Raw genomic sequence first — 24,258 nt, 5'->3', positions numbered from 1 at the left:
TGTGGCTCACGAGTGTGTGTGTTCACACAGACTGTGTGTCTGCTGCTTGCTGCTACCACTAGCTCTATCTGTCAGCATAGAGTTTGCCTGGGAAAATGCTGTCAGCAGGCCTCTTGCACGTTGGATTTCTTTGCATTATTAATTAATTTCTGATATTTTTGACAGAAAATGTCTCCACATGCAGCTGCTTAAATGGTTAAAAATCTTATTTATATTTTTTCATGTGTCATATATCAGATTCAGCCCAGACATTTAAACCGTAGTGTCAGTTTAATGTAATGTTGCTCATATGATGTTGACATGACAATCAACAGGTCTTTTCCTTGTCTATTTTTGCTGGGAGACGTGACAAAAAGTATGGAAGTGTAATGCATTCACTTAAGGAAAAAAATAAATTGATGCATTATACTTCCGTACAAAGGTGCTAAGTTGGCAACACTGCTTGCTTGGACCAAATCATTTTGAAAGAGCAGTGACTCCAACACTCGAGTGATCAATTGTGAAACCTTATCACTCAGTCATTTGGCATTTGGCTGACCAATGGTTTAACTCCTTCACTCAGTCAGTAATATTCACATTTATGGGGCTGCCCCAGCTGTAGTCCAACCAAAAATACTATAAGCAGGTACATTCAGGTCTGCAAGCATTTCAGCCAAGACCCACAAACAAGCTTGTTGTGTTGCTGCCAAGTCAGCCTTGGACCAGAGGAAGACAACGGCAGCTTTGGTGACTGTGGAGAGTCAGGCAGCACAAAGAGCCAAAAAATAGAGCAAAGAGAATAAAGGGACAGACAAAAACAAATGCTGAGCTACTGAATGGACAGAAGGGGAACAACAATCCTCCAGCATCTGAGGCCTTGAGAAAGCCCTGAGATCTTTTGAACAGACAGAAATGTGCAGGAAGCTGCTCAGCCCTAACAAGTACAGTGTTTTTTTTTTTTTCAATATGAGAGGAGGGTACAGTGAAAATTCATATTCAAATAACATTTATAGAGAGTTGAATCCCAATCTCTGGACTGTAGTTTTGATTGAAAATGTTTTCTGTTTATCCAAAAGGGAAAGGGACTGACAAAGATTAGACAAAGTTAGAAATAAGCTAACATTAGCGTGTTTATGCATAATGTACTGTAAATGTAATTTGTTATAAATGGGCTAAAACATGCAAAACCTTCAGCGGGGAAAAAAGAGAAGAAGAAGCAGACAGCAAAAATTAGGTTGAGTGGGAAAAAAAATGCAGATGTTTTGAGATGTGAATTTTCATTGTCTGACTGGAGAGGAAATTATATTTGCCTTTATAGTTTTCAGTAATGGGATTGAGAGATGTGAGAGACTATGAGCAGATGACAACCTCTGGCCCAGTTCCTGCCAGTGAGGCGAGGCAAAACGGGGCCAGAAGGCATTCTCACAGCTTCAGACCTCTGCATGATGTAGGCGGCATCAAAGCAGTGCCACCGACACTTCCTCAGAAATAGCTGGGGGGGGGGAGAAGCCAGGGGGATGATGGTCTATCTCTCTGCCTTTCTCTACCTCCTCTTATCCCTCCCCTCCCCTGCCTCCCCCTCCTCTTCCAGCCTGAGCCAGCTGTCAGTGGGAGCATGTGGAGGCACTGCACTCTGTCACACAACACTAACAGGAGAGCGAGGGTGGAGAGGGGTGGATAGAGAGATCTGAATGTGGTTACAGTAGAGTGATTAGGCCATGTATCGAGCCGAGGAGAAGACGTGGGTACTGGGAGAAACAGAGGGAGGGTGGAAGGGGAGATATGGGATGAAAGATGGGGACAAAAAGAAAACACAGGAGAGGCATCACTTGAGTCAAAATTATCTCTGAGTTGAGGGACAGATAAAAGGAGGAAGGACAGCACTGGTTGATTATCCAAAGGCACAAGATGGAAGATGAGCTGACTTGTGTCCAGGAGCAGCACCGGACTGGAAGGAGACTGACAGGAACAACAGCAGGGAGCCATCTGGCTTGGATCTGCTCTGCAATCTCAAGTGTATTTGTTTGAGCAGGAGAAAAAAAACATTACATTTTATTGTAAATGTCTAAACACATTCCCCACAAGCTCATGTTCAAACATTCAAATGGACCCTGGTGTAAGAAATGCACATATAAGAAATTCACCCCTCTATGATTATGCACCAAATAACGACACAATGGACCATTGGCTTCCGCAATGAAGGAAGATGGCTTTTCTGTTCTCTCCATGTGTTCGGCAAATGATCAAATTAAGATGCATGAGTGTGCTTTTCTATCTGTCACACTTGCTGTGCGCAGAGGGATCTCCACCCAGACCTGCATAGCTGGAAAAACGATGCGTGCATACGTGCGTGTGTGCGTTAGTCTATGCAACAACATTCTCGGGTGGGTGTGTATTCCTCACATGAAAGGTAAATGTAGCAAATGAACTTTAAGCTATCCTCTATACAGACCATATTCTTTTACTTCAACTGTATAGTGTATATAGCAGCGACAAGACGGGAGCATTCACATTATATTGTGTTAGGTATTGTTATACTGCATGGACAGCTGCATTGTGTCCCTGCACATTGTGTCTCAGCACTAGCTTACCCATTCATAGTACCTACTTTGCATTGTCAATGATACAGTATTTTGTGGTAAATGATGCTGCTGTCCGCTCTCTGTAACTCATAAATCTCTGAAAAGTGCCTGAAATGTAGCTTACATTAGATTGTTACTGACTGCAAGTCTACTTAGTGACAAAACCCTCTATATGCTCCACTATTTGAAATGTCACCTGGTTGCACTGAGGGTGACTCATTAGCACCGCGGTCCTCTGCAGCAGCGGGTCATAAATGGATGCGGAGTGAACCCAGGGACAGCCTTGAGATTTTGCTCAAAGAACAAAAATCGATACGAAACAAAACTATTACATCTACCTCATTACAGCCCGATATATTTATGATCAGGCTTTCCTCACAAAGTTGATTTTGTGCATGCTGTTTTATGAGCAGACTTCGCACTATATGACATTTTTAGGTTGTCAAAAGTTTGGACAGCCTCAAAGCGTTTCTTGTGCCTCAGCACCAAAGGAAGCTGACTTCTCTTGCTGTGAGCGGTGCTTTGAAAAACGTCTTATTTAAAATCCCTATTGATGCTTTACTTGTTCTGGGAGGAGCAAAGTGGCAGCTCTCACAGCACATTATATATTTATTATCGTACACTGCAATCATCAATTTTAAACTAATATCCTCATCTTCTTCTTATTGTTTCCATCATCATTTAGCAACCTACACTGCAAATGGCCTCCTGTAACGTGTGCCACTAATATCTCCCAAAAGTGAAATACTAAGAGGAGACAAATAGAATTGCACATTTAACTACTCAGCCAGGTTAGATTGCCTAATACTCACAGTATGAGGAAACCTTTTTTTTTCTCATCCTGGACACAGCAGACGGACGGACACAGTGTGGTATCACATTAGTATCACAGCTTGCAGCTCACTATTCCCGGGGTGGTGGCTACGGTAGCCTAGCGGGCATAATGTGTGTCAATAATGAAAAAGCATCCAAGACCTAGAGAGCAGAGAGGGAAATCTAACAGAAATTGGCCTTTCGCAGAAGGTTGTAAAATGAAAATAGCCTTGATGGAAAAAAATGAAAGTATTTTGCCTGATGCAGCCCAGTCACTGATACAGAAAGTAATATTAAACTCTGAAAATAACCTAGACTGTGGAACCCACAGGTGATTTGCTTTGTTAGATTAAGATTAGTTATTTTGTGCACGGCTTTTCTGTGTTACCATATTTGCTTTCGCTGATTAATGGCTGTAATTTGTGGAACTGTGGCTCAGCTGTAAAGCCTTGAGGAATGTAGTAGCTTACACTGCATGTCCTTAAATGTCCTAAAGCAATGGAGAAGCAACATTTTGTATTATTGGGAAGAAGTTATTAAAAGGGATCTATATTTTCATTGCTTTTTGTGGTAGTGGTTGTTGTAATATTAAAGGTCCCATATTGTATAAAGTGATATTTCCATTACTTATTTGACTATAAAGCAGGTCTAGGTTCTATATTAATACTATAAAAGAATCAAAGAGCTCAGTCCACAGAAAAATACACACATTTGGGCCTTAAAACGAGCCGTCAGGACTGTAACTTTGTGATGTCACAACGAAGCAATCACCACTCCCAGCCATACCCCAAGCCCAGCCCACCTGGATCCACCATCCAACCTTCCAGGGTTTGGTTTCACTGAGTTTTTACCTGAAATCTGCTATATTTTTATTTGATCTCTCAGAAAACAGCAAACCAGGAGGAGGTGTAAAACTACATTGAAATGGTTTTTGGTTCTTAAAACCACAAACAAATGTTCTTACATATATCAAAACTTTAAAAATAAAACACCAGAAAAGTCTAAAATATGGGGCCTTTAAAGTAATATTATATTCACTAAATTATACTATGACAAATTCATATATTCATCATGTTGCCAAGGCCCCCTGAGGGTCACAGCACCTCAGCTTGAGAACTGCAGCTCATTTTCTCTGGATGCCTTTTTGTTGGCGAGACACCACTTAGATCATTTCCCAGTGAAAAGAAGACCAAATTTAATTTCGTCACTAGATGATGTGGATTGACATCTGTGCATTGTCATCTGTTTGTATTATTATTATTCTTTTTTTCCTCCCTGTAGATAACGCTGGCAATATTTTTCTCTGGCTCCTAGAATAATCCTTAACCGGCAAGAGATAGTCCAAAAAGAAAAGTTCCTTTGAGATAGGCTCCTCAGGAAAATTGAAAAAGTTATTATTAATCCTACTGCCTTGGACCAACAAACACACATGCACACACTTACACTCATGCCAGCAACACACACCCACACACACACCTACAGACGAAGTGAAAGAATGAAATAAGGAGTTTGAAGATTTTTTTTTTTCCTGTGAAACATTGGAAACTGTAACGTGCTCTGAGATTTTTCATTTTATTGCACATTTGAGAGAGCAGTGACAATATTTGAAATTTCTGAAGCAGTCTAAATACTCGCTCTGTGATTAGATAAACACCAGGGCAAATGTTTTAGCATTTCAGTTAAGTCGGAGTATTTATCGTTGCCTAGTTTTTCCTATGAAGGTTAAGTCATAGTCCTCAGGCTTTAAACAGCAGAAACCATTTAGTCCAGAAATATCACTGCAAGAAACTCAGATTTTTTAAAAAGAAGCTTAAAAACATAAATTAAAAGAAAAAAAATAGGAGATACAGACTTGTGCCTATTTCTGCTTTAACATGCTTCAAACTGTTTTATAATGAGAGATAACGTTAGACTGCATCATTATGCAAATAAGAACACAATATTGTAATCATAAATGTGTGTGTGGTATGAGTTTACAATGATTTATCTGTATGGTATTTTTACTTCTGCATCATAATTATGTGCACTCAGTATAATACTGCTTGTATTGTTATAAGCGTTTATGGGCTTTAATTGTTTGTTTCATTGTACGGGCATGACACCAGCGACAAGTTCTATAGGCATTTAATATTATGTGTTTTATTTGGGGGCTTGTTAATAGAGTCAGTCCCCATAAAACAAGGTCGTCAATGCTTTACAAACTATCGTTTTCATTATGGATCCCTCCTCAGCGTGGCAGGCTCACGGTGAGCTGGAGTGGGCTGGGATGCTCCAGAGATAGGAGATGGGAGGAGGAGGAGAGAGGGGAGGGCGGAGGATGAGAGAGCGAGTGAGGGGTGGGGGGGGCTGAATCCATCTCTCTCCTCCCTGTGACGTCGCTGGGTCTGGTCCCGGGGTGCGCTGCTCTTTGGTCCCGTCTCAGCAGAAACCACTTTAGTTGTTGCCTCGACCGTTCCACACAGACCAGCGGTGCGGCGCGCGGTGCGGTGCGGTGCGGTGCGGTGCGGTGCGGTGCGGTGCTGCGAGGCGCGTTGCGGGTACTTGGTGTCCTTCTACTCCACGCTTGCCCGTCTTGTCCCACATATCAGTGAACTGTTTCCACACTCTGCCTGAAGAGGAAGGAGAGAGCCCGAGCCGCTGAGTAAGAAGGAGGGGGCGGACTGGAGAAGGAGAGCGGGAGAGAGAAAGACAGAGAAAGAAAGAAAGAGGAGGAGAGAAGAGGAAAGAGGTCGCCGTGGTCCCTCTCCTTCCCCGGACTGAATCTCCGCCGTGAAGATGCTGAGGATAGCCGGCGTGCTGGCTGTAGTGGCTCTGGGGTTGAGCGCCGCTCGCACCAAAGGTACGTGGGTGAAGGGCAACTTGCGTGGCGAGTGGGCTACGGCTTTGTTATAAGTGAGAGAATCTGCGTGTGGATGGAGAGACATGTCCATCTGATGCTGAAAACTGGCTGCTGAGGGTTTGATGTGCTTTCATCAAGAAAATGATCTTTCTTTCCTGCAGTGTTCCTCATGGACTTACGGAGACTGGACACTTAATTACAGTATGGCTGCACGGCCCCTAACAGCACTTCAGTGTATTTGTTCTATCTTATATGACATCCACACAGTAATTCAATGGAGACTGGTGTCTCTGTGGTGCTGATACTGAGCCTACTGTGACCTTATTATAGCCTATTTAATGGATTCGTCTCATGTGGCATCACTATCATTTTCATTTAGGGACTTTAGGTTTGTTTTAAAGTACGTGGCCCTTCTCATTTGTTGCAACATCAGTAATATTTTTGTGAAGGGCTGGATGTAGGAGAAACATTCCCTTACATGGTGAGCTGGTCTGAGACTGTGATGCTTCACTGTTAAGGTTTGTTTGTGACTGACTGGTAAAGGTAGGTGGGAGGAGAGTTGGAGCAGATCACGAATGTCAGGTCTTGCAGTGCCTATTTCAGCATATTTGAAATTGAAAATAGGCAACATATCTTCGAGACATTGGTTTCAGCTGTACACATTATTATAACACCCACTTTTCACACGACTCACTTTTGGACAGAAGTCCAGATTTGAAAGCATCAGAAAATCACTCCCAAAGCTAAAGATAAAAAAACAAAACACTAAAGATGATCTTATCCTTAAAAAACAAACCTGTGAGCTCTCTGAAGGCTGTGATGTAGACTTCCTCTTCAGGCAACAATATTTTCCGGTTCATACCTGTTAAGGTTACGTTAAACTCCTGCAGCCTTTTGTTTTTACATACTGAGATAATAACTTTCAGAAATTCACCCCATCTTTGATGAAACCTTCTGAAAACATGTGCCTTAGTTACATATGCAAATTAGGCATGGGTTGGATTTATCAATAGGCTAATTTAATTCACAGCTGCAATTAGCTCAGATAATCCCCAATGCAACAAATATATGATAACGACATCCAGATGTTACGAACGTGCACCATACTGCTGGCAGTTTGGCTTCAACACTGAGCTAATTTTAGGTCTTCCAGTATCGCCACTGCACTGGGACCGCTCAATTCTCTAATGCACCTGCCATGTGCTGCAGGTAAGTGGGTAAATTCGGCAACAGGTTCTTGCTAATCAACTCCCCGTGGACCGAGGCTGGCTTTTTGCGCAGCGAAATAACAAGGTGACACCTGTCAGTTTCGTCTGGCAGCCAAGAGACGCCACTAGTGTAATAAACTGTCGCCTTCTGCACCTCCTTACACAGGAAAGAGCCTCTGTGCTGGCCGGCTGCACCTGCAAGCTTTGTGTGTGTGTGTGTGTGTGTTCGTGTGTGGAAGGAAAGCATATGCTGATGGACCTGCTGCAGGTCCTGACCTGGCCCAGAGGTCGAGCTTTTTCCTTACATGCTGTTTTATTTTAGTATGATTTACTTGCGGGAAACAATGGGATGACTGATTATTCTGCAGAATCTGTGTGCTTGCAAATTCATGCAGAGACTGTTTGTTACCTATTTGGGGATATTGTGCATTAACCTGTTCATATATGTTCATACAGTAATATGTTCATATGAGTAATACAGCAGGAAATAACAGGGTAGTTGCATTGTAAGAAATGATTATTATTTTTTTGGTATCCAGAGCTTGGCTGTGAAGTAAACAAATTACTGCCAAGTCGATGGGGGTGGAAGAACCAAGCACACCATGGTCCTAATTGATTCCCCAGGGCCACTGTACAGTGCAGTTAAATCCAGGAGAAAATAAAAGTGTCCTGTCTGCCTGCTATCTGTTGCTACAGTGACCCTCGCTGCCTCCACCGTTCCCTGTCACAGTTGGCAGGAAGCAGAACTCATGAGAAGCAACAAACCTACATCATTTCCCATTTCTGCACCCCCGTATCCGTTTCTCCACTTCAGCTTTTTTTTTTTTTTTTTTTTTGAAATGACAACTGAAATAGTGCATTCATGTCAAGTATGGCGAAGGATCTGCCCCCGTAGTGCCGATACGCAGAACTGTTTTCCAGATAACTTTGAAGCGCTGCTAACCCTGTCATTTTCTGTTTAGACACCGTTTCATTCCAGGGAAGCTTGGACATGCAACTTCCTTTAATCACCGCCACCCTCGAGTCATCCGTTCAGACTTGGCGTGTGTGTCTGTGTACCTACTCAGTATGTGTTTCAGAGTTGTCAGTAATCAGCTAACGCAGGCGCTAACATCTGTGTGTGCGTGCGTGTGTGTAGGTGTGTGTGTGCGTGGGTTTGCCACGTGCACAGGCAGAGGGAGAGTGATAGAGTGCAGCCAACATGTTGACAGCCGCCAAGTATGCAGAAATGGGCGAGGAGGTGATGTCGTTTACAAAGGAATTATTGCATTCGCAGATACATGCTGAGGCTCAAACGATTTCCTCAGAACTGACTGTGTCGCCGCTCGACGGGGAGAATCCTCTGGCAGAGAAGCAGAAAGAGCTATAGAGTTTTTGCCAATGCTGCCCCGGAGCCCTGCTTTTGTGTAATTCCAAGTAATATGAACTCTGAATTTAGATAGCTCATTACCAGCACAGTGTATTTTAATTCAGCTACCCACTGTGTGCGTCGTTGTTGGTGGAACCCTTTTGCTGCTTTATTATATCCAGATAAACACACTGTACATTTTTTCCCTGTCAGTTAGCAGGCCTTTGGAAAAGGGCCTCTTGGTAACAAGCTTTAGGCTGTGGCTTCAGTCTGACGCCTTGTTGGGAAGTTGCAGGATTAATTGACACAGTCCTTATAATTTATGGTTTTCTATAGAAGGCTTCGGCATGTGTGGCTGGGTGTGAAAGCCGGTGCTTTTGAATGTGAGGGATAAAGAAAGCCAAGAGGATAGTCATTTGAGGATCCCATTAGCAAATAAAAAAGGGGGTTGACAAAAAAAAAACAGAGTCAGATTTATGTCCCCCCCCTTCGGTGGGAGGAAGTGCATTATGGGAGCACTCTATAAATCCTCCAACGAGGCTGTGACACTGGATGTGGCACAAATCCGGGCCGGCCTGCCGCGGCCAGGGGAGGCAGGGCTCAGCGACATGGAGGAACATCACAGATTTTTTATTTATTTATTTATTTATTTTTACAAACACTTGCTTTGTCCTCTGTTTTCAAAGCTCCACTGATCTCTGTACAGCCTTGTGCCATTTGACAAGTAGGAGGGCTTAGTGGCTGTGGAGATAGAGGAGCGCCAGGGCACTGATCCCAGCGCAGCCCTACAGCCATCAGAGACAAAAGATAGAGGCAGAGCAGGACAAGTTTAAGCTGTCGTCTTCAGACAAGGAGGAGAAAGAAGAGGTACCTGCGATCCTGGAACTACTGATGCTACATCTGCAGCAAGCCCGGTGACTGGAGTATCACACAGCTCCTTGCAGCATGTTGAGCATTCACTGAACAAATACTGTTTGTGTTGCCAATGAGAAATCAAGCTTTTCCTTTCTGCCTCAATCTTAAACATCAGATGAGAGTAGAGTAACACATAGTGAGTGGGCGTTTGTTTTCTCCTTTCAAACATACACAGAAAGTCAAAAATGAAAGGGAGTTTTGTCCCTGTAAACTATTATCAGATCTTATTGTAGTGAGCTTATCTAAGGTATTTCACCATTGCCTATGCACTAACGTCCTCCTCTGTCTTTACACTACATTCAGTATCTGACTCCTTTTGTTCCACCTCCTGTACCTTTGTCTCTTCTATTGTCTTTTTAGATGTGAAAGGAGGAGGGAGGCTGGGGGTGTTAGGAGTAGAGTCAGTGTGAGCGAGCATCTGGGTATACCACACAGTGAGTGTGGGTGTTTCATCTCTTCCATTTCAGTTTTTTTTTTTTTTTTTTTTGGTGTCTTTGAGTGGTCATGGCTGACCATACTTGAAAGCAGATAATCAGACAGCACAGGCTGATTTACCCTACAAAGTGTAAGAGAGAGACATGGCCTTGACTATCACCTTGACTATCTGCTTTTGGTGCATCTGCAACTCTATCTGCATTTGCAGCCTGAGTTTGCCCACCTGTCATGGAAATGTAATGTTCAAATATCCACTTTGTCTGAGCATTTTAAGGACTTAATATCTTTATTAGCTTAAAATTGTGGCAACAAGTGGCACTATAGTAAATAATAATAACCCTAGATGCTAAATTATAGAATAATACTAGCACAACAAGATAAAAGTATTTGCTTACATTAGCTAACTTTAGTCACATTAGACATTTCCTTGAATTGGAACGAAGGTTCTGAGGCCTAACCATGAAAAACTGGACCAGGGTGTTGGAGGGGTGTCCACATACTTTTGGCTGTATAGTCTTTCTAAAGTTACTATGTCTAACTTTAATAATCAAAGACATAAAAAAAATAGTTAGGGCTAGATAGCGAAACTTCAGCTCACTTGGACTGCACAGGAATTTTATTATTATTATAATACAAAACTGCATGCCTGTGTGTGTTAGTTTGTTAGTTGCTTTAAGTGCCTTGCCAGGTTCTTACCATGCTCCCCTGCCGATTTGCTCTCACGGCCGTACAGTACATGTAATAGGCACTACTTCAACACACACACACACACACACTCAAGAGCTCTCCAGGATTTTCAAGGCACTCTTTCTGCCACCACTTCAGACCTCCTCTCATCCATTTGCTCCTGTTTTCCAATCACTTACCGCCAGTCCAATCTCACCAGTGGACTCCCCTCTATTTTTCAGTGCGAGGTGGTGACACATAGTGAGAAACACACACTCACACATTCTCAGACACACTGATGATTAACAAAGGGTTCCACAGGCTGACAGTGTCTGACCTGTCCCTCTCCACCAGCTGGGTCTGGCTGACCTCAGTGGAAAGGATCAGAAGGAGGAGATTGAATCTGAGGATGAGTGAGAGGAGAGACGGTCAGAGAGAAAGTTGCAGATCTTTGTCTCTGTGACTCATAAATCGTGACACTTGACAAGTGGAGGACTCTGAGTTGAGTGCAGACTTAGTTATAGACAGCTCCCTGCATTCTGTGCTGGCGTTTACTGTGTGAGACTTGTTTGTACAGTAAGAAAAAGTAAGTTAATTATCTTCATTTATTTATGAATTTGTCCTAAAAGATGAGTATAACATACATAACATAAGTCACAATAGGAACAAACACAATCTATTTTAGCTAATAACAGAATGTTGAATTGTTATTGTTCATACTGAATACATCAATAAAACATTCACAGCCTAGACTGGAAAAAGTATGTGAACCCCTCGCCTAATGACATGAACTTAAGCTAGCAGGAGTCATTTATCAAACCCGGAGTCCAGATTGGAGGTGTGGGTCAGAGCAACTTTGACTCATAAAAAAAAAAAAAAACACTTCTCAGTTTTTAAGTTTGATATTTACAAGAAGCATCTGCTGTGAACCAGGCCTCGCAAAAAAAAAAAAGATCTCAAAAGACTTGAGAGAACTGTTGATGTGCATAAAGCTGAAAGGGTTACAGAGTAGAGATATTCATCAGCCCACAGTCAGACAAACTGTCTATAAATGAGATGATTTAGGTATGTGGCTACTCTCTCTGGAAGTGGGCGTCCAGCTAAGATGGCTCAAAATGCACTGCTCAGAATGATCAGTGAGATAAACATGAAGCTCAGAGTAACAGCTAAAGGCTTAAAATAATCACTGGAGCTGGTTAACATGTCTGTTCATGAGTCGAACACACACAAACCATTGACCAGGAATGGTGTCTGTAGCAGGACTTCACACCGGAAGCTGTGCCTGAAGTTTGCTAAAGAGCAGCTTAACAACAACACTACTGGGAAAATGTTGATTGCTGAAACTAAGTCTTAAACTTGTTAGTGAAGAATATGCAGCACTATGTATGTGTAAAAAAAAAAAAAAAAAAAAAAGGCACTGCATTCCAACATTAAAACATCAGCCCACAGGTGAAGCAGGGTGTTTGCTGCCTCTGGGTCTGGACAGCTCGACATCATCGAAGGGAAAATAAATTCCAAAGTTTATCAAGGTCTGCTGCGGGATAATGTCAGGGTGGCTGTGAAGCTGGTGATGCAGCGTGACAATGACCCTAAACTCCAAAGCCAATCTACTGCAGACTGACTTCAAACAAAGAAAATCCACCTTTTGGAGTGGCCTGGTTGGAAGCAGGTCACTGAAGGAGCTCTATAAGAAAGACTGGTCCAAAACTCCTTATTAAGGTTATTGGTTCCAAAAGAAGGTTTGAGCAGTTATTAAATCCAAGGGGTCGTTTACTTTTTCCACCAGCACTGTGAATGTTTGTGTGATATTAGCTTAAACATAATTTTTTGTACACACTTTTATCTTAGACAAAGATCAGATAACATTTTATGACCAATCAGTATATTTTTAATAGAGAGAGAGAGAGAGAGAGATAGAGAGAGATAGATGCTTTATTCATCCCTTTGGGGTAATTCAGTTGTCCAGCAGCTCATATACATGTATATCCAGTTTAGATTTTAATAAAGCAATGGACAGACATTAACATGGGTTAAACATGTCAGAACAATCCATCGATTAGTGCAAAGTCATATAATAAATAATTAAATAAATAAATAGATGAATAAAAAAGGTTTCAGTAAAAGTGTCATGTATTATTACACAGTCTCCACTGTTCTTGAGTCCATAGTGGACTATGGCATAAAGTCCAGTGTGTATGTGCCTCTTTCCAGTTTCAATGAAAATAATCATCTATCCATCCATGTATTCTCTTCGCCATTTATCTTGTCCACTTATCTTGAGAGGCAGGAATAAATGGTATATGGTATTTTGTACTTGATGGTATAAACTACATTATTTTGTTTGCTTTTGACCAAAAAGTGGCCTGCTGGAAAATTAAAATGTTAGTTAAAGGAATAGTTCAACATTTTGTGAGCTAGTGGGACTGCTTCTTGACCAGCGAAGAAATTACTTCTCAACCCTTTACACATTGTCTTTTTTTTTAGCAGATTAAACAAAGGAGCTGTGACATGTTAATCTATCAGTAAGCTTCACAGGTGCTTTACTTATGGATAGGTGCAGGCCATTTGCTGAGCTATGCTAACTGGCTGCTAGCTCCACATACATATTTAGCATACAGGCATAAGAGTGATAGCAATCTTTTTATCTAGCTTTGAGCAAGTAAGTGAATAAGCATAATCCCCAAAATGTCAAACTGTGCCAAGTAAACCTGTAAAATGTCACTGAAATTGAGACAAAATGATGCTGCAACATTTGGTTTATGTTCACTCTGTGCTATTAAAATGAGCATTTTAACTGAAGCCACCACCTTTTTGTTGCTATTCTGATGCCAGCTTGCTCACAACACAACATGTTAGAAAGCCAGTTTAAGGCCACTGCAGTGTCACAGCTAAGGACGGCTCCGTATTCAGGTCAGCCCTGCATGGGCATCATTTGCCTGTTTCAGCACTGCAAGGCACCAACACATGCTCTTAATTGTGAGTCTCTACACACAACAGCATTAAAAAGTGTTAGCTCCACGTAGCTGCTAATGGTTTGCAAGGCTGATGATTATCCACAGGTACTGGGCCGCCGGTACACACATATTAATCAAGCAGTAATTGTTATTTTCTTCATTAGTCTCCATTCCCTCAAAGGCTGCCGCAAACACACAAACACGCAAGCACACAAATACACACAGCACAAGCCGTCCCTGTGTGATTTTGTCTTGATGATTGTGTTAAGTGCTCATCACTTGCGTGTCTGTTCTCCTATCTGTGCTCAATATCAATTAATCTGTCCATTTCCCCATGAAGGCAACAGTTGTCATCCCATATGCTAGCCACTTACAGGCTGCACGCGAGCTGGCAGAGCTGATACCTATACACCCCAAACATTCCCGTACACACACAAATAAATAAATAACCACATGCTGTTGCTTTCCTATGGACACTTCAGTGAAGAACATAACCAGCATAAACATTTTCTTCTACACATCCCAGACTCAGTGCTCGGGGCTTTCTGGCAGTTAAAGCTCCATCAGCAGGAGGTCCAAGAAATATGTCGGCCCTGATAAAGGGCGAGTTATTTAGTGCTGGTTGTTGTGAGTTACAGTACCAGTGTCAGCACCCCTGGCGTTAGTCCAGGCTGCCAGCAGATTCTACAGAGCCTGTCACCCTTCTGTGGTGGTTATGATGGATAGTGACTGGAGACTAGGTCTACCTGCCTGTTTATCGATATTGTCTCTGTTCTGCTTTTGCACTGAAATATGAGTCATTATGCATTTTTAAACCAAAAACAGCGAGGTGCCAAACATTGCTTAACACTGTTTTATCTGGCTTACTTATATTTGATATGTGTTGATGCATCCTAGATTATTATAGAGGCTTTGAAAGCTTTGTCACTGCTGTTTGTTTTGATGGCAGGGAGTGTTGTTTTTTTGTCCTCCTTTAGAGATATTATACGCTCACAGAAAATTGACAACAGACGAGTTGTACACACACACACACACACACACACACAGAGGCATGAGGCGAATGTCTGCTGCTGTCCTTGGTCCAATGCCACTCAGCAAGAAGCAGCAGCAGCGGAGCTATCCGTTGTGCTGAAAGCTGACTTACTGGAAGATTTTGTCTTTCCATTATAGCTCGCACCTCAGTGCAAGTGGGCATTAGCATACACCAGTGTGCAGGCGTAGTGGAGGGGTGGAGATATGTGAGGACACACCAGGGACCTGACAGCCTGTCACAGCTATGATAAGGCTGAGCAGTGATTGATGAGTGACAGATGGATGGTTGAAAATGGCCAGGAAAATGTGCAGCATCTCACTGATAATGCAAAGCAGCGCTGTTTTTAACATTTCACTCTTATGCAGTGAGACATGATGGTAATGTAAGTCTGGATGATGGGATTTAAAGGCCCCGAAAACCTATTTTCACAATCAGATTCCTACATGAACACACACGTTTCTGCCAAAGTTAGAACAGCTTTGGTTCTTTCACAGTTTTTCTGTTTGCATTAACGTGGGACGGACTCTTCGAAATTGGTGGGGCCATGGGTTTCCTTGCACCAATCAGGATTTAGTGACATTTGAATCAAAATTGACTATTAAAGGGCAACTCAACAGATTTTACAAATCAAAGTCTGTATACAGGTTTTTGGAGCTGCAACTGCTTGTAAAAAATGTTGTGTAAAACCTTTTATGGCTCCAGAGGGAGCAGTGTTATTTCTCATGAATTGCCTTAAGTGATGTCACTTGAGTCAGCAATGGTTGGGGCTGAAGACAACAAGTTTGAAAAGTAAAATAGTCTGGATGAAAAGTGATGATTTTACGAGACCTCGGTAGCCTGCTCCTAATCTCTGCATGGGGTACAGTTTGAGGCTACAATAGCTGCTATTTGCAGAACACATTGAATCTCCAACTGTATGCATGTGGAGTAAAAAAAAGATATTTCTGGTTCTTCTGCAGCTTTTTTTTTTTTCCAAAAGTGTTCACATAACTTTTTTTTTTTTTTTTTTTTTTTTAAACAAAAAACCTACATGAAGGACTAAGTTTTGAAACCAAGCCCTCAGGGGCTGTAAATTCAGAGCATTGATTGAGAATATATAAATAAGTGAGTGTGTGTTCTTTCTGTAGCTGCCCGTGACCCTGCCTAGCATCAGGGCCACCGAGCCAAGAACCATAAACCATCTAAAAATAGTGTTCTCACAGAAGTGTATTGAGTTGTGGCCAACGACTCTCACACACCGGCTGCTTGACCATATTTTCAACCTGCTATAGACATCTAGGCACAATGATCTGTGAATCCTGTGGCTTTGTGATGAGTTCATGGTGTCGTGTGCATTGTGTGTGCATTGTGTGTGTGTGTGTATATGTGTGTGTGTTGTGTGTTATGAAAGGCAAAAGGCTCAAAACTTGAAATATGGCCATGTAATATAGTGCCCTTCCTTCCAAGACATCTGTAACAATTGTTGGCTCGCACAGTTACACAAAGGCATGAAGACAAACACACACACACACACAGACACAAATGGAGCATTTGAAATAAACAGGTGGGACCAGCTTTGTGTATATGGCCTGTCAGGGATGCAGCAATTTTATCCTTCCGCTGTAACTGGGCCACTGACACACACACACACACATACACTCACACATTGTGAGCTCTTCCTCTCCCCTCTGTAAAGGTGCACCCCAGTTCCCCGCAGCTGTTGCACAGGCTCAGTAATTGCAGGCCCACACGTGTGTAGCCTATAGGTCTAGCTCTGTGTGTGTGAGTGAGTGTGTGTATTTGTGTGTGTGTGTTTACCTGCGTCTAGGTCAAATCCTGAGGGATGTGAACTCTCTGCTGGGTTGTTTCATTTTTAACGGTACGCTCAGGGCCTCATTTGTCCCTGTGTGTTTTGGGAGAAATCACCAAGGTCCTCCCTCCTCAGGATGAAAGAGGTGAAGGGGGGGGTTATTTGCTGCATAGTGAGTATCTGTCAGCTCTTACACAAGCCCAACAGGTTGTAGTACTTAGAAAAAACAGACCCAATTTGCTACAAGTTGATTGTTTTTCAGACCTGCATGTCCCCACATGTTTAATGTGATTTGGCCCAGCTGTCACACCGTAGCTGCTGCTTCAGCTCTCATCTCTGTCCTGTTTCTCTTCATCCTTTGCTCTGGTCCTGCAGCTGACAGCAGCCTGGCTGTAGCAGCTCCCCCTGTGTTACTAGGAGGAGGATCTGGGTCACTGTGTACCTGCTCCTCCCACTGCTTTGCATCCCCTCACTCCCACTTGTTCATCCTCTGCTCTACCTCCCTCCATCTTACCCTCCCCTCCAGGTCTCTTCCTCGTCTGTGTTTGTCTAATCTTTTAGCCAATAATATCAATCTATCAAATTCAATCTGTCCTCCTTTTTTATGTTTTTTAAATCTTTGGTGCTCATCTTTTTCAGTGCTCCTGCTGGGTTTACCAGGTGTAGCATTAGTGTGGAGATAATTACAGACAGCGAGGCTTAGCCAGGTCTTATCACACTGTTCACACTTCCCTCGCTTCCGTTTCTCTGTGGGTTTCTTCCTGGGGCCCTGTGAAGATTCTCCTTTTGGGGAAAAAAACACTAGGTTAGGTACATTTAAAAGCTCAAATTTGAATCTGACTTTCGTTTTAGCTCTGCCCTCAGAGTAGCTTTTGTTGACTTTATTAAGCTGGCTGTGTTTTCTCAAGGCCAAACGTAGCCTGAGTAGACTGAAAAAGTTGAGCAAACAAACGCACACACTATAGACTAATGCATCTCACTGTCAAACATACATACAAACATGAACATATTACGCAATGCAAACAAGAAAAGTTCCACAACAATATCCTATAACCATATGTTTGAATCATGATTTATTCTCCTTCACACGTGTTCACTCTGTGGAACATGTTCGGACATCACAGGCTAGAAGCTAATTATAGGGTGGTGAATAATTAAGGTGCAATATTCATTCATTAAACACTGAAAAATGGTTGGCAGGAGACGCTCACTCACTCACTCACTCACACTCTCTCTCTCTCTCTCTCTCTCAAGCCCTTCCTCTCTGCCCCACCACCCCTCCTTCACCCTCCTTGCCCTCCATTTGAATATCGTGTTATTTGGACACACTGTATGTTAACATGGATGCCTGTGTGTGTGTGTGTGTATGAAGGTCACTCATTTTTCTAACCAGCACATCATTATTAAATAATGAACCCACCCCTGGCTCACTCACTGCCTCCCTGCCTCTCTCACTGTTTGGTTCTCATGTTGAGTTGGGTTTATATGTGTGTGTGTGTGTGTGTGTGTGTGTGTGTGTGTGTGTGTGTGTGTGTGTGTGTGTGTGTGTGTGATTTCGCTTGCTCACGTGTGCACGAGGAGAGGCAGGTATGGTTTTTGGCATGTCCGTTTATGTATGTATGTGAGTGAGTGTGTGTGTGTGTGTGTGTGTGTGTGTGTGTGTGTTGGCCTGGGCCCCCTTGAGTTCTCATTATGGTGAGAGTGGATGACCGAGCCCAGCCCTAACATCTGTCTCAGAGTGGAGGGGCCCCACACCGAGCTCTCGGCCAGGAAGCAACCTGAGACTGGAGGCCGCTTTCTGCTGCATAACAAGCAACGCTGCAGAAAAAGTTCACTCCAAATCAACTGTAAGACAAACATTTTTATTACACGTAGCATTTTAACATGTCATTTATCAGCACAAACCTTTAGCCATCATCCCAATTTATCTGTTTATATGGATTTTTTAAGATCATTCTCAAATGTAAACATTGGTAATGCTCCAATATCAGCTCTTGTTTGAAAAGGAAATTTGACTTTCTAGAACTAAAGTCCAGCCAGTACCCAACCTTTCATAGCTCCTCACGGTGACAGATGGTGAACAGAGTGAAAGGCTGACTGGAAAAACAAAAGTAAAAGACAAATCATTTTCAACATGTTTGTCCTCTCGAGAAAAGCCAAACAGAGACACCCACCAGAGAGCTGGGACATATTTCAACATTATGACATGGAGCATGAGCTTATAAAAAATGTGGTCGTATTTAAGAGCGACACAAATTACTACACACTCAACCTTTAATATTTAAAAAGATGACATTAAAATAAGATGACAAGTCTGTGCTGGGAAACACTTTAATGTCTCCTCTGAAGATTTTCTCTTTTGTTTTTCTCTAGATACACGGAAATAAGATCTCAGTGTAGGTTTTCATCTTTTATTTATCATGGGAAGAGAAATTCATTATTTCCAGCACCACCCTGGTTAATATTTACAGAGCTGAACACACTTAGGGTTTTGTATTGGACTTTCCTCAGCAGTGCTGTGGTGTTGCTCACTGTGAAGATCCATGGAGTGGCTGGGCTCTGCTGCTTTGCTCAAGGTCACTATGATGGAAGCTCTTAGTAATTCATGTTATTGAAAAATAACATTTCAAATTATACATGCAACAATAAAACTAATGTTAATATCTCTTTGCCAAATATCCTGTTGTGCGTGGCCAAAAGTAAAGTACCTGAACATGCAAACATTGCATCTGAATGTGATGTTTGACTGGGTTTAACATGCTGCTTTGACAGCCAGCACTCTGCTGGTTAGACCTTGCTGAATAGTAGCTTTTTATATTTTCAAACTTTTTATCAAAGGTTTTGAACCTTTGAATGTGGATCGAAAATTAATTGAGATGTTACATTTGATCTGTAATCATCAGTTTGACATTAAAATCCTCTCTCTGACCCCCTGTGTGCATGCAACAGACAATTTCCTTTTCCCTATTGTTTTTCTATTTGATTCAGCAATACACAGAAAACCAGTGAGCTGTGCTGATTGGATACTGATGACACAAAGCAGTCTGAGAAGTAATGTTTTGGTTTCAACATGGGAGATGGAATAAAAATCATGGATAATTGCTGATTGCTGTAAAATGCAACTGCTGTATGGTGGAGACTGCACACGCGGGCTGGGTCCTGATGACACATCTGATTCGATTCAATTTAATATCAGTTCAGTTACAACACCAATTTGCTTTGGTATGGGCGAGACTCTCAGAGAACCCATGCTGTGAATTGTTTCTCTGACCTGGTGCATTATTAAAAATATAAATGTTTACATTAGGATTGGACCTCGAAGCTGTAACATCAATGCATTTTTTAAATTTAAGATGACCAACAGTTAAGACACACAGAAATAATAGGTAGGTAACTAATGTGCGTTGTTCATGTACTCAAGCATGGGTACCTTTGCTGTCTTCACCCACACATCTGCCTTTACACCTGAGCCTTCGCTGGAGCCACATCTTTTTGTTTATGTCGCGTGAGCAGATGTTGTTGCACGAGACTGTAAAAGGCATCTATGAAAAGATGGACCTCTGGATTTTATGAAACAATATTGTTTTATTCAAATGGAGATGCAACATACAACAACTTTAACTATATAATTTAGCAGGATTAGGCTGCATCGGTTGCATCCAAAATTAACTAGAACAAAATACGTAGTCGTACAATTTCAAGATTTTTTTAACTGAGAGCCTCATTTTAGTTTAAGCTTGGAAAAGTATCAACATGTTGAAGCACCAATGACTTCACGCAAACTTCAGCCACTGCTACTCCTCCAATTACGCCTGTGCTGCATCTGAACATCATCACTAGTCATCAGTTTCATGATCTAATGACCAACAGGAATTTATTGGTTCTATCATCTTCTTCACAGAGGATTAAAAACGAGCTGTAGTTTCTTGCTTTGACTGAAACTGCATGTGTAAAAAATCTGATGAAACACTGAACAACGACGCTAATAATTATCTCAAACCTCAACTTCTTCTCGACACTGCATATAATTCATAAAAGAGCCACTCCATCCCCATTTATTCTCGGTGTCTCATGAGCCCCGCTAGAATATATTCAGAAGATATGAAACAATCCATCTCTGCTTCATAAATGCAAAGAGATATCAATGCTCTAATCCTTCACTCCATCTCAACATTACACTTTTATGTTGCTGGAATACACACAGCTGCTGCCTCTCTCTCTCTCTCTCTCTCTCTCTTTTCTTCTCTTCCTCTCTCCTTCACAGGCTCACAGATATACATACATGCACCATTTAAATGTCAATGAATCCTCTCCTTTAATGCTGTGCAGTGTGTCCCCAAACAGATTATATCTAGCTGTGTGGCATTTGCCAGGTGGGATTTCCAAGCGCTGGAGAGTTTGCCACCTGATGCTCAAGAACATAGGAAATGGCTTTGTGTGTGTGTGTGTGTGTTTGTGTTTGTGAGACCCTGCTATTCTCTGCCCTCAGAGTCTTTCTCAGTCCTGGTGAGTCTCTCCCCACCTGCCTGAATAGTGGCAGTTCTCCCCTGCTGCCTACAGCCAAAGAAGGCTGAACACCTGTAGAAGGGTGCAAACACACATTTGCAAATTCTCACATGTGCACGGAGACACATGTCATGTCTTGAAGTGCTCGTCCACCTGTGAGCTGTCCCAACCATCTTTTTTTCACCTCTCTTTTTATTTACCTACCACCGGTTTGTACCTTTTCACGTTGTGTGTACATGCCGGCGACTGAATGTTTGTTGTAGTGTAGCAAATGACTTGTACCTGGTTGGGTGGGTAATTTTCCAGTAGCACTGGTGCTTTCATCCATGCAGTCTCTCAGGGTGCAGTGTTTATGAAATGACATCGTAATCACGCCTTTTCCACTTTCTCTCCATTTTCAGCCCCTTGGGAGAGGAGGCAGGGGGGGTTTCAGGTTTATATGCAGATGCTGAAAAACAAAATGATGGAAATCTGTGACAGACTGTTGCAAGGGGGCAGGAGAGTCATAAGCAGAGAATCGGTGAGGGACTGACTGACAGGTTGAAATTGAAATAGGACAAACACACTGAGGCCAGAAGAAAGAGAGATGGGGAGAAAAAGCAGGCCCTGCAGTGCGGTTGGGCAAATTGGATGGATATTTTGCTGAATCACATTTAAAATTCTATCTGTTGTAATTTCATTGAAATAAATGTTTAGAATTGTATTTCAGGCCTGTTTCCTCTTCTTCTTTATGTGTTGACATTTACCATCTGTAGCTGTCAATGGAATAAAAAGATACCAGGGCCAGTTTTAAAGGTGTGTGTAAGAAGTGCCTGTAAGAGCAGGGAAGTTTGTATTTGGTATTCATACCTATACGGAATGAACAATAATAAATCTCAGTTGTTCTGACACTCAGGCTGATTTACATACACAAATGTCCCCAGCTTGCTGTATATGGTCAAATGTATCCCTCTGAAAGTCCAAGTTTTCATAATGTAGAGTTGGTTTTTGTGGACAAATGCAGCAACAGGGGAATAAGGACTAAAAACCCCACAAACATTGAGGGTGAGATGTTTTACTGAGGCATCCTGGGAGCAGGGGTGTGGGAAAACCTCCCAGAACTATAGGCTAATTTCATATGTATGTTATTGTATTTTCTATTGTGTTGTGTTTCCACCACTCCACACTTCATTTGTTGTCACATAATTAGAAATGCACCAGAGAGGTGGTTTCCCCGTCATGCGAGAATATGGGTTTGTTTGAAATAGTGAAACTGTGAAAGTTTCAGATGTGAGAATCTGAGAACCTGAGTCACTTTGCCAAATGAAATTCAACTAGATGCAACAGATATTTTGTCCAAAGGTAACGCTATAGCACTGGGGCAGGTATTTGGGGCAAGACTGCGAGTTGTCGTTGGCTAATGTTGGCTATTGTTTGCAATATTTATATTAGATTTAACTGACATTTGGCTGCAGTGGCTGCTGTTCAGAAAAAAAGTCCATACTCTGGCTTTAACAGATTGTCTGGATATCTTATAACACAGCGACGCTGGCAGCTGTACTCCTGCAGCACTGTTTTTTTTTTATGATTTTGTGTGTTTATTTAGTTAGATCGTCTGGTTAATACCAACTTTTACTGCACATTTCTCTGGAATATTCAATATAGTTTATAATAGTGTTGTAGCCTATTATTCATCTTGCTCTTGTTGTTTCTTGTTGTTTCTTGGTTGTTCTTTGAAATGCTAATCAGAGGTAGTTTGGTGTCATAATTTTAGTTAAAAAAATGAATCATCTCTGTCTTTCTCTCTTGCTGCTCACTTGCTCGATGGGCAGACATTTGTGTGTGTTACCTACAAGCTGACATATGGTTCTTGCGCGTACTATGAAGTCTAATCCTGCCGGCGCCTCTGTTATAACAAACTGCAGGTCTCAGTGATACAGCACTAGAAGAGAGAAAATTGGGCATTAATGGGCATAATTTTACTGTGAAAGAAGCGATTTTCCAAGTAAAAACCAGAACTGCTCGTCTTCAGGTAATGACAGTTTAAAATGACAATAGACATATTTTAAACTTCTCATTATGAGAAGGGATTTATATTGGTTTGCTGATAGTGTCGCTTTTACTATGCAATTCTTTCTGCCACTAGACATGAAATTTGGTGGAAAAACAAATGTTCGATTACTTTCAGAGAAGTTCCTGCACACTTTAAAATCTTGACGACAGATGTCTTAGATACAAAACTTATGACTTGAAAAGAAAACACAAGATTGTCAAGAATATGAATCAAGTTCTATCCTCGGGGGCTCAAAGTAAGATCCCCTCAGACTAAAAACCTGAGAAATAAAAATATATTTGATAACAATAACAATAATAAGAAAGGTGGAGGGAGGGCGGTGACCTGTCCCAACCTTCTCCCACTGGGACGACCATACGGTTTTCATTATTTTGTAATTATTATAATGATACTGTTGCTGCACTATATATTTATTATCACAACATATCAACACTGTCTTTCCCCATCGTTCACCCACACTTGTAACGCATACAAACATACTCGCACACACAAACACACACTACAGGCACACGCACCCTACTTAATCTCCACTAATCTAATCTAATCTCCACTCTGTGATTTATCAGATCATCATCATCTGTGTGTTTACTCATTATATTTCTCTTATTTATCTTCTATGTCATCTTATTTTTTTGTTTCTTTAGGGCCTGCTATGCTATTTCAACAATAAAAAAAAATCAAGGTCTTCATGTAGAAATTTGACTCATGGTTTAAGAACAAAATCACATACATGCAAAGTCATGGTACACAATCTTGCAAATAATCAGTTTGTACAAAGATCACTGAATCTGTCGGAGCTTATGTTGAAGGTGAAGAGCAAACATGAAATATTAAAAGTTTTATTACATAAAATAGTGATAGAAATTGAAGTAGGGCATGGTTGTTTTCCTCTGTTTGGCACTGTTGTGAAAGGAAGGTTTCCATTCCCGGTGGGGGGCAGTTGGATTACCTTTGTTTTCAAGCGTGCCATGCCACTCCCAGCTGCTGCAGCCGAGCCTTCAGTAAAAAAAAACAAAAAACAGCTTTGTTAGCTCTTCTTGCGTTCAAACTTGTTTTTGTCTTTATTCTCTGGAGTCTCTGAAGCTGCATGATGAAATACAGAGGTACGGTTAACAGCGTCAAGACGCAGATGCAATGG

General features: G+C 41.8%; 1 protein-coding gene across 2 annotated transcripts in view; it reads left to right on the top strand.

Annotated features, from left to right (window-relative positions):
- Positions 1–24,258, top strand: part of LOC139614423 (calsyntenin-2-like) — a 267,128-nt gene that overhangs the window by 18,993 nt on the left and 223,877 nt on the right. The window contains exon 1 of one of the 2 annotated variants that reach the window (XM_071471678.1): positions 5,751–6,213. The exons of the other annotated variant lie outside the window; for it this stretch is intronic. Within the exon in view, the coding sequence (XP_071327779.1) occupies positions 6,150–6,213 (64 nt within the window). The 5' untranslated portion in view covers positions 5,751–6,149. Of the gene's footprint in view, positions 1–5,750; positions 6,214–24,258 lie in introns of those variants that run through there. 2 annotated transcript variants of the gene reach the window in all.

The sequence above is a fragment of the Trachinotus anak genome, unplaced genomic scaffold (genome assembly GCF_046630095.1).
Source record: "Trachinotus anak isolate AG129_WGS33_773 ecotype Australia unplaced genomic scaffold, CSIRO_AGI_Tana_v1 ptg000034l, whole genome shotgun sequence".
NCBI classification, from domain to species: domain Eukaryota; kingdom Metazoa; phylum Chordata; class Actinopteri; order Carangiformes; family Carangidae; genus Trachinotus; species Trachinotus anak.
Note: the sequence above shows the minus strand (reverse complement) of the source record. Positions and strands in the feature narration are given on the sequence as shown.